General features: G+C 36.2%; 1 protein-coding gene across 8 annotated transcripts in view; it reads left to right on the top strand.

Annotated features, from left to right (window-relative positions):
• LOC107102987 (palmitoyltransferase ZDHHC3-like) overlaps positions 1-11,699 on the top strand; it is a 44,097-nt gene that overhangs the window by 8,576 nt on the left and 23,822 nt on the right. For all 8 annotated transcript variants that reach the window (XR_001482152.1, XM_015402482.1, XM_015402483.1 and 5 more), the window contains 2 exons: positions 2,937-3,033; positions 11,459-11,540. Coding sequence is in view for 7 of the 8 variants with exons in the window: in XM_015402482.1 (XP_015257968.1) it covers positions 2,937-3,033; positions 11,459-11,540 (179 nt within the window). In the remaining variant the exon portion in view is untranslated. The remainder of the gene's footprint in view (positions 1-2,936; positions 3,034-11,458; positions 11,541-11,699) is intronic.

An 11,699-nucleotide genomic window follows, 5' to 3' on the forward strand; every position in this document is an offset into this window, starting at 1 on the left:
CATTTGAGAATTACGACGGTCGTAATTCTCAAATGATCCATAATTTATAAGCCTCGCCACCCCTACCGCCAACTGGGGTGGCAGCTGGGGTGGCAAGGCTGTCATTTAGGGTGGCAGTTGCCACCCTATGCCACCCCAGTAGATCCGCCTATGAATGTATTGTATGTCTAAATCAAAGGTACATAGGTAAAATAAGGCAAAAAGATATATAAGATAAAACAAGAATAAAAATACTCTTGGATTGCCATACATACATAGAATAAAGTAGATTCATCCTTTGTTTGAAATAAGGCCTATATTTAGCTGATTAGTGTTTAATAACTTGGTTGACATTTTTTTCTGTATTTATTGACAGCATATTTATTTAATACTGCATATAACCTTGCAGTGGTTTATTTACTGTGGAATTTGTGCTTTTATAACACTGTGGATTGAAAGATTATTGCCATGGTATGGAGTTCTTGCCTTGTATCGATATCCAGTTTAAAGTTTTATTATGGTGACAACCCTACTCCAAACAAAGATCTAATCACATGGATTAAAGTATTCCAGCCCCTGGCCAGATTTTCTTAGTGATTGCCTTTGGGTTAAAAAAAAAATCACTCGAAAATAAATGTATGGTAAATAAATAAAAGAAAGACCATTGAAATCCCTCTTGCATTTGTCAGCCAATAGTAGCGAAGGAGTGCTCAGAAACTAACAGCATTAGCCAATCAGAAGAAGAAGGGGGCGGTTCTTAGGAAAGCGATTAGCTCCTCCTCTCCTTTCTTGCTCAAGTTGGCAGATAGATTGTGGTACAGTGCTGAAGTTCTATACTGAAAGTCACCTTGTGCCGTTTACAGCTAAATTCAACAGAGAGACATGTAAAAAGTCAAAAAATAAATAAATGAAACTTTGCCTTTGGAGAGAAGGACGACAGAGAGAACGGAAATTCATGGAGTGGGCACAATGCAGTTCATGAACTCCAGGGAAGGTGTTGCAACAATAGATAAAGGTCTCAAAAATAAATGCCGCTGGGCATTGCTGGGGGAGACGGGACAGCTGAGAGGTGCAGGAAGTTAGGTGAACCAGGTGCCTACTTCTGCATGCTGTGCTCCAGGAGTGCTTAACAGCAACACTGGATATCAAAAGAAATGTGGTAGATGCAAGTGGTAGATATAGTGGTAAATTTAGTTGTCTATCATATATATATATATATATATATATATATATATATATATATATATATATATATATATATATATGTATATATATATGTATTATAAGTATATTATAAGTATATGTATATATATGTATATGTATATATATTTATATTATTTTATATATATAAATATATATATATTAGGGGTGGAACGGTTCACGGTTTCATGGTCACGGTTTTCGGTTCGGTTCGGTATATGTTGATTGTTACACCAAAATCCCGTAAAAATTAATGAAATCAATGAAAAGATCCAAAAAAAAAAATAATGCATTGTAATTATTTTTAATGATCTGCGGAAACCCTGAATCATTTCCGCATGTTTTGCTGCTTTGAATTTAATCATCTCGCGCATGCCCTCTACGATATCCAAGGAACTTAGAGCGGACGGGAGCCACAGCAGAAACTGTAGGCTTTGCTTTGTGCAGGCTCAGCAGGGCGGAGCGCTGATGGAGTATGTGGGATTTCTGGGTTAGCCTGACATGTTGGTCGTGTTGCTGTTAGCATAAACAAACCATATTGCACAATGCTTGCACACGGTTGCACTTTTATCCACAACTTTCTTTCCACCGTCATCGTAGGTCACTCTAAATGCAAAGTGGTCCCATACAGCAGACCTATAAAGTGCTGCTGGCGCATCTTCCAACTCCTGTTCTTTCCCACTCGCCATACCCACACAATTCTCCACAACAACTGATTTTTTTCTGCTACACCCAGCTACGCTGCTTCGCTTCTTCTTCTTCTTGTTTACTACTGGTGGTTGGCTTTGGTTGCAGTACCGCCACCTTCTGCTCTGGAGTGTAAACGCTTCGCCTATGAGAAAAAGGAGCAGCCCATGAACCGAACGAAACACACGCGAACCGAACCGAACGGTTCGGATGGTTTTCATAAACCGTTCCATCCCTAATATATATGTATATATGTATATGTATATACAGTGTTGTATAAAGTCCTGAAATCTCGGAGTCAAATAAAAGTATAAGTACCTCTCCAAAATATGACTTTGGTAAAAGTCCACTGAAATGTTACTTGAGTAAAAGTCTTAAATTATCTGAAACGGCTTGTACTTAGGTATAAGAATTACTGTAAAAATAGATGTACTCAAGTAATGTTGTGAAAAGTATAAGTAAAAAGTAAGTGCAGTTTGAATGATATTTTTTTAAATTTTGGTAAACTTTAAATGTTAAATTCACTTAAAATAATATACACAACTAAGTGGATAAATTTAGACTGGCTTTGCGAAACAGGCGTATCCTATTGGTGTTGATGAACAAGCCCAGGCAAGACCCGACTTTGTAATCAGTAGGTTGGGTCAAAACACTTGCGTTTCTCTTGCTAATTTTTTATTTTTTATTTTACTTAGTAACCAAACCAAACATTGAAAATATATCAGAGTAAAAGTATGCAATTAAGTTTGTAAATGTAGTGAAGTGTAAAAGTATGCAATTCAGCTTGTGAATGTAGTGAAGTAAAAGTTAAAGTTCTCAAAAAAATTTATACTCTTGGAAAGTATAAAGTACTCCAAAATATACTTAAGTACAGTAGTGAAGTATTTTTACTTCGTTACTATACAACACTGTCTAAATATATGTATATATATGTATATATATATATGACTTTCTTGCCTGTGTCTAAAAAGTTCAGGATCAGGATTTTTTTTTTGCTTTAATCCCTGTAATCAGACATGAAATATAAACTTGTTGTGCAACTAAATTCCTTCTCAATGTTTCATTCCCAGTGTATGCAAACGATGCATAAGGAAGATGGATCACCACTGTCCATGGGTCAACAACTGTGTTGGAGAAAACAACCAGAAGTACTTTGTGCTTTTCACAGTAAGTCAACAGAAAAATTAAAGTTATAAATAAGTTGTAATATCAATAACATTGTTTCTATATAGTTTAAAAGGTATGAATTTGCCTGTCCATTAATTGATTATGATTATTAGGGCTGAATGATTTTTCAAAAAATCTAAATTGCAATTATTTTTAATAAAAATTGCATTTGCGATTTTATTTCAATTTTCCTTTCCACTAAACCAAAACTTACGGATGTGTCAACCCCAGGCTTTCGGTTTTGGAAAGCTTGCTTGCCCAGAGGCCATTGGTACAGGACTGTACTGTAATCATTGTACGAAAAAGTGTTAACTTCTACTTCCATTCATGCATTTGCTGCTAGCTGCAAATCTCTTTAGCTTTCTGTGTTTCGACAAACCCATTTCAAGTGTTTAATCAACACCTAAAAGGCTGGAGGGAGAAATGTAGTGTCTTACTCTTGTTAAATATAGTGTGATTAAAAATCAGTGCCTCTGCCTTTTGAAAATTGCCTTTTGTTAAATTGTGATTATATTGCAAATGCAATTAATTGCCCAGCCCTTTACGTATTTAGATTTCAAAGTTGTTAAGATTCTGCCGTGAATTAAGCATCTACAATAGTCTTCAAGATGGTGTGAAAGGGAAAAATCTGGACATTTAATTCTTTGCAGAGTACAGATATTTGACAAGAAAAGTGGTGAAACAGAGAGGCAATTGTACACTGAAGGGTGCTCAGATCTGCCATGGCTGCCATGACTTACAGTTGTTTCTGTTTTTCCTGACAACCTAAGATGCTCCATACAAAATAGCTTCAATTTATATATCAATTTATATAAATGTATTTACTTGTCAGTTTATATTTTTAACTTTCTTAACACATCTAGAGAGCCTGCAATGTTTTTCCTCTCTTCCCTTGCTTCTGTGTACAACACTGTAATTTTATTTTGTCACCAGAAGGTGGGGGGAAATTCTCCAAAACTTCTGAAACTTGTGCTATCATCTTTAAAATTGCACATTTCTATAATGTATGTAAACTGTATATACCCCATGCACATTTTCCTCCTTTTGGCACCTTGTTTGACTTTTGAGCCAATGTGACAAGTGAATTTCTCCACTGTCCTCTCTTATGAAGCCCCTGTCACACCATGACGATTTAGACCAGAGTATACCTGACATACAAATAATCTGGCGAAAACGCTGGCATACGTTGGATAAGTTATGGGTTCAGTTTTGTATAAGTTTTGAGGACGCTGAAGCATGCTGGCACACGTCGACATACGGTGAGTATGTAGAGAAATTTTTAGCATGCTCAAAATTTCCGGACGTATGCTAGCATATGCCATAGCTGGGAGGTTATATGTAAGTTACCTGATTGTTGACATACTTTAAGTGTAAGTTACTTAAAGTTGTGGTGTCTAGCATATCCAAAACCTATGAGTAACTTGTGCATAACTTATGAGTAACTTATCAAGAACATATCTCCAGCGTATATCAATGTATTTGACATGTTCCAGTATATGACCAAAATAAAAAAAAATACATCGAAAGGTCAGCTGGGACGTCTAAATCGACAAGGTGTGACAGGGCCCTAAGGATTGATATCAGAGAACATGTGGTGATGGAGAACATGTGGTGATGGGCAGGCCAGTTATCAGCCTCACTGGAAAAAAATCGAAATCTAGATAAGTTGTTTTTTCTTAAAATAAGTGTATTTGTTCTTGGATTTAGTAGGTAAAAGAGAGATTTTGCCAATTGAACAACACAATTTACACTTACAATAAGAAAACACAATTGCATTGTCTTATTTCAGGTGCATTTTATCTAATTTCCTTATTTTAAGAGCAAAAATACTCATTCCATTGGCAAAATATCTCATTTACCTATTCAAATTAAGGGTAAATATACTTAATTTAAGACATTTCTGCTTATTTTAGATCCTTTTTCCAGTGGGTTGGGCTCGGGATAAAATAACTAGATGAGGGCCCCCACCCTTAACGATGATAATTAATTCCTAATTCCGTCATGGCGTTCTTTATTCTGACATGTTGTAGTTTAAATTACACTGGAAATGTATATTGAAACTGAAGTCTTAATTGACCAATGAGTGTACTAATTTAACTGGGGAATCTAAAAAGAATTTAAATAAAACATTTGTCATATCGACAATGTACATTTTTAAATAACATTTTTGGCTCCCTATGTTAAAGCACATCATGAAAGTCTGCAGCAGACCTCATAAATCGAAGTCACTATGACTGACTTCTTTGTAGAAAGAATTGATTTCATTTGAAAGACATTTAAAATACATTTGTGATGTTTAAATCATATGAGCTCCAAGTAAAGATATTGAATAATAATTAGTAATTATTGGATTATTTTATTTATTGAGTAATAGGATTTGTATTAATTTGAATCACACATATATCACTTTTTTCAAACAGAAATATTGCAACTTTGCAGTGTAATTTCATGGTACCAACTAGTGCTCGGCAATTAGTTCCATTTGCAATATAATAGCAATTCAACAAAATGCAATGATTTTTGACAGATTTTTAATCACACTATATTTAACAAGATAAGACACTAAATTTCTCCTCCCAGCCCTTTAGGTGGTGATTAAAGGAAAAATCCGGACATCAAGGAATAATCAGTGGATATTTATACCTAAAACTAATACGTTTGTGGTGATTTAATGAATTTAAATCAGTAGAAAAAGGAAAACAATAATTTTCATTGCGATTACTGAGTGATCACTGACTTCTGGCAAGGACGTCACGGTGCAGTAAGCTGAGCACCATTTTCCCTGCTTTACAAGAGCTATAGTTAAACTGACAATGCCCACATGCATGGCAGTTGGATCGGGTAAAAGTGAAAAAAACAAGAGTTATTTTACCTTTCCGATTCATGATCCTCCACGGAAGGGTTCGTCATTGGATGCCAACTTGAAGAGGGAGGATTTGCCATCGAACTTCTGGTTAGAGAAAAAACACGTAATATGTAGCCAACATCTGAACATCATTTCAAGATGACACCAGATACAGCACTGATACTTCATCAACAGCCTATTCCGCATCCTGATATCACAAAGCGGTAGGTGGCAGTAGTGTTCTTTGACAAACATGGATGCCTCCAGTAAATAAAATTCAAAAAAAAAAATTACCCTTAATTAAAAACACTTATCATTTATTGAACAGTATGTAATAATTTAATTTTTAAAGTGCTTTCAAAAGTTTGAATTCTGAAGATGACCAGGCTTTTCCTTTAAATGCTTGAAGTGAGTTTGTCGCCACCCAGAAAGGTGGAGAGATTTGCAGCTAGCAGCAGATCCATGAATGGAAGTAGAAGTAAACGCATTTTTTCACACAATGGTTACAGTGCTTGGGGTTAGTGCAAAGGAAAATCGAAATTAAATCGCAATCAGAATTTTGGTAAAAAATAATCACAATTTAGATTTTTTGCAAAATGGTACATCCCTACTAAAAACCTTTATCTAGCAGTTTAGGTTTTAGAGCAGTTTTTATTGTTGATCCTGCAGGCGCAGCAGTGGAAATACCTGGGAGGCATGTCAATCCAAAGCAAACTCAAGAAAATCAGTTCAGCCATCTAAATGACATCTATTGACATGGTCATTAATATTATTTCATTTAGAAAAGATAAACAAAAGGCCCCCAGGGGAACTTCATAGTTTGTTAATGCCATTAGACACAAGACACAAAAAGTGACTGACTGTAGATAAAAGCGAACCAATGATAAGCTGCACCTGCTGCTTGAGGCATGTTCTTCATATGAAAGTCGTGGTGCCCTTTCTAAATCAAACTCACAAAGTAGTTGCCTCACCCAGAGCAGAGAGAAAGATTCAAACTGCGTATACTTCTGTGTCTACCTGTAGCGTACCATGAACTTAAGACTGGAGCAGATTTTGTTAATAATAGGGCCCACTACTTTGTCGATAGGCTACCTAAAAGATCTGTCAGTTCTACAGCCAGTGTTGTTTTTGATAGCCATTTTATATTTAGTCTTAGTCTTCAGGATGACAGCTATTATTAGTCTTAGTCGCATTTTAGTCATTACTATATGTTATTAAGTCTAGTTTTAGTCAGTTTTATGTAGCAAAAAAAAGTTAACATTTACAATTTCGAATAACAACCAGATCCTAGGATTTTTAGGTATGAGGGAGCAGCAAGGGTGGTTCGGGGGGTGTAAGATATTTTACTGTGCAAAATTGTTTTTTAAATGAAGCTAAAATGGGGCATTCTGAGATAGGCAACTTTTTTACTGTTGTGGTCACCCTAAAAGTAAAAATACACTTCAAAATGGCTGTGAAGAAACAGGAACATCCCCCTCCCTGTTTAAAATGCACAAATTAAGCCATTAAGCACACTTTAAATGTATTGTGGCTAGGGCTGGGTATTGTTCAAAAAGTTTCGGTTCCGGTACCAATACCGATACCTTCACTTCGATACCGGTTCCTGAACGATACTTTTTTCGATACCAGTTTCATAATATCAGTTCGAAGAAAAAGAAAATTACACAACATAAAAAAGCACAAATCTTGAGTTTTATTTTAAGCTCTGATTTTTCCATTTACATTTTTCCTCTTACATAAAAAAAAATTTCAGTGTCTAATATTCACTGTTACATTGTGAGGACCTTTTTACTTAGCAGTTTTCCTTTAGAAAAATTACCATGTCNATAAAGATGACAGACAAGTGGCTTATCCAATCATATGCAAGGAGTTTTGATAAGGCCCAGCCTTCAGTAAAGACAATTCCTATTGCGGTGTCCCAGATGTATGTGAGTGGAGCTAGGTGGAGCGAGACATGCATCTGGCTGTTGTCAGGTTAGTAAAAGGCGGCCCTGTCCAGGAAACACACAGCCAGGCAGTGTGAGCTCTAAGCCAACTGCCATGTCAGATGATGAAGAGAGCATATCCAGCCAGTCACAGTCAGAGAAACAGGACTACACTGAAAAACAGGCTGATCACAAACATCTTTAAACAAAGGTTTTGATGGCAGCAGCACATCTGATATTTCTCTCCAGGATGGCGTCACAGCCAAACAGGAACAGATGAGGCGAAGCTACTCTGAGGAAAAGCAGAGAGAGCATAACGTTAGTGATTGAAATAACATATTCTGCAGAGTGGGAGAATAGAGATGGAATGAAGCAGAATGATGAAATAAGGGTCCCTATGTCCTCCAGAAGTCTAAGCTTATACCAGCAAAACTTAAGAGATTGCTCAGGATAACATGAGCTACTCTAACTATAAGCTTTATCAAAAAGGAAAGTTTTAACCCTACCCTAAAAGTAGACAGGGTGTCTGCCTCATGGACTAAAACTGGTAGTTGGTTCCACAGGATAGGAGCCTGATAACTAAAAGATCTGCCTCCCATTATATTTTTACAAATTCTAGGAACCACTAGTAAACCTGCAGATTGAGGTTTAAGAACATAAGGAACAATCATATCTTTGATATAAGATGGAGCTTGGCCATTTAAGGCTTTATATGCGAGAAGGAGGATTTTAAATTCTATTCTTGATTTAACAGGAAGCCAATGAAGAGAAGCCAGGATAGAAGAGATTTGAGCATTTTGGATCAGCTGAAGGCTTTTATCTATAGTTTGTGGACGTAGAGAATTACAATAGTCCAGCCTTGAAATAACAAATGTATGGACTAGTTTCTCAGTATCACCCCTAGACAGGATATTTCTAATATCTGCAATATTCCGCAGATGAAAGAAGGAAGTTTTAGAAACCTCTTTGATATGGGATTTAAATGACAGGTCCTGATAAACAATAAAACCAAGATTTTTTACTTTATTATCTGAAATCAGTTTAATCCCATCCAAATGAAGTGACTGACCAATCAGCTTATTTTTCAAAGACTCTGGTCCAAAGACTATAACTTCTGTTTTGTCTGCATTCAGAAGCAGAAAGTTAAGAGTTATCCAGGTTTTTATGTAATCAATGTATTGCGTTAGCTTTATCTGGATTTATAGACAGATATTGCTGGGTATCATCACCATAACAGTGGAAATTAATCCCATGCTGTCTAATAACTCTACTGATCGGGAGTATATATATATATATAGTAAAGAGAATTGGTCCTAGCAGTGATTCCTGTGGTACTCCACAGGTAACCTTCGAGCATAAGTGAAGATTTTTCATTAGTATGAACAAACTAAAATCGATCAGATAGATAAGATTTTAAACCAGCCAGTCCTTTAATTCTAACAAAATATTCAAGTATTTCTAAAAGAATATTATGATCAACTGTTTTTATATTTGTACCATTATGATCCAGTTTAACACATCATATTGGTTAATATAGCAGACAGACAAGCTAACAAAATTTACAATAAAGGAAAGGGTTGAGACATGGATTCCATCTCAAAGCAAGCACTTCCTAACCTGACTCCGCCAGATGGATTTGCTCTGCATATCCATCTGGAAACCTTCCGTAGAAGTAATTTGGGGAAGGGGCGAAAATACTGGTTAGCTGATTGGCCTATGTTGGTGATAGACGGGCCAAATAAACCAATCAGATCAACAAAGTATATGACCTAACAGAACAACGACGAAGAGGAGCCAATTGATAGATCAAACTCTTGCCGAAACCGTTCCCAGACCACCCCCGGAGCTGACGGCTCGGTTCTGCTGCACTGTAGTCGACCAAAATCCCGGTTAATTTTGAAATTCCCCTGGACATTTTTTTAGGTGTGAAAAGTAGGACATGTCCGGGAAAAAGGAGGACGTCTGGTCATCCTACCATATCAACAATCTCAATGTTTCAGTGAGTGAGTGCTTGTTGCTATGAGGCTTCTTTTCTCAGCAGCTTCGCTCGTTGTAAATCAACCAATAAGCGAACAGCTCATCTAAATATTCATGAGCATACCAGAAAAGGAAGAAAAACCTGTGTATTCATTCTAGGGCTTTTAACCAGGCTTGCATTAGGGCTCATAGAACAAGAAATATACCATTTTCAGCCCAACCGATGTTACATATCCCATTCAGAGACCTTAAGGACCAGCACCAAATACCCTATATAATCATTCTATGACCCCTTTGATTTCTCTTGGCACTGTTAAAATTTGTATGAAGGAGGTGTGATGAAGTTTGAAAGTATCCACGGTTGCAGCTGTAGTGGGACGTTATTGTTCCGAATATGACCTCCAAGATGTTTGTGAGAGGCTTTTGCTGGAATATTTCAACTCTGTGTAATATTTCAGAAAAAATTTTTTTTACGTGTGTACCAGGAAAAAAGCTTTGTTTTTAAAGTGTGGTGAGCTGACATCTGCCTTTCATTCCCTTTATCTCTGATATATATGATATCAGTTGTAGAAACAGGTTTGTATTTACAAATATTGTTTACAGATAAAAATGCGGAGGTTGCATTTTCCTCTCATCTCCCTCCTCAGAATTTTTGTCTGCTTCTCTGAAGTTGACCACTGTAACACTTGATTAGGGCTGGGTAAAAAAATCGATTTAATCAATTTTGAATCGATTCCTTTACATTTTTGCAAAATCAATGTCTAGGGAATAAGATTCAAATGAGCAGGAAAGATGCAGTCAAGATTACTTCAAGCCAGACAGATGCAAATATAGCCAATAGGTTGACTGAAGACATTAACAAATGGGGGCCTGACCAGCAAACACCCTGTGGTTGTTAAAGATAGGAGATAATGCATCTCATGCATGTCTGAGTGAGTGAGGCTTCACTTTTTCACTTTTCAAAAAACAAGTTTGCACTTATGAGACAGTTTTGTTCACATCTCAAGTTTAAACTATCTGATTTACAAGTTTGCACTTTGTGTATAATATTACAGGAAAAAATAAAATACATGAGTATTTGGAACACATTTGAACCACTTTCATTATTTTAAAAACAGATCAAATCAAAATTAATCGATTTAGAACTTTTTAAATCAAAATCAAATCGATTCAGGACTTTGGCGAAAGTCATACTTCAGTTTTCTAAAAGTTTCTAAATAATATCTTTAGTGTTGTATAATGCTGAGTTACAATGACCTATCTTATAATTCCTCTGTAGACACCTGCTCCAGTTGGTGTTTCCACGTCTGAACATAGGAAGGTGCTCTTCTCATTTTTCATCAGATGGACATGGAAAAAGAGAATAATAATCTTTGGGTTATAGTTTGGGTCTTACCGGAATGGAAATCTAAATTTAATCTTTCTGGGTGGTTCTCAATTGACCTAGAAGAGCCACCCCAAGTATGGTCTGTTTATCGGAAACACTCTATGTAGCAGTTATAACATTTTCCCAGTTATCATATTTCTGTGCATGCACACTTGCTCAGTTTGTTTATCTGCATTGCTGTATGCTTTATCTTAAACGATTTTAAAGTTTTATTTCTATAACAGAAAAAGTTTGGAGTTTTTGTTAAATTGTTCCAAATTGCCCTATCATTTTCTGTCTTTTTTGACCTAGATGTACATTGCACTCATCTCTCTGCACGCTTTGGTCATGGTGGTCTTCCATTTCCTCAACTGTTTTGAAGATGATTGGACAAGTAAGTGCTTTTCTATTTCATCTATTGCTAGTCTGACAGTCTCAGTGATTAAATGACCCAAGCCATTCTGACATGAATTGATTACCGTATTTTCACGACTATAAGGCGCGCTTAAACCTCTTTTTTTTCCCTCAAAATGTGCGGTGCGCCCTATGTGTG

The sequence above is a fragment of the Cyprinodon variegatus genome, unplaced genomic scaffold (assembly GCF_000732505.1).
Source record: "Cyprinodon variegatus isolate N-32 unplaced genomic scaffold, C_variegatus-1.0 Scaffold1352, whole genome shotgun sequence".
In the NCBI taxonomy this organism is placed as follows: Eukaryota; Metazoa; Chordata; class Actinopteri; order Cyprinodontiformes; family Cyprinodontidae; genus Cyprinodon; species Cyprinodon variegatus.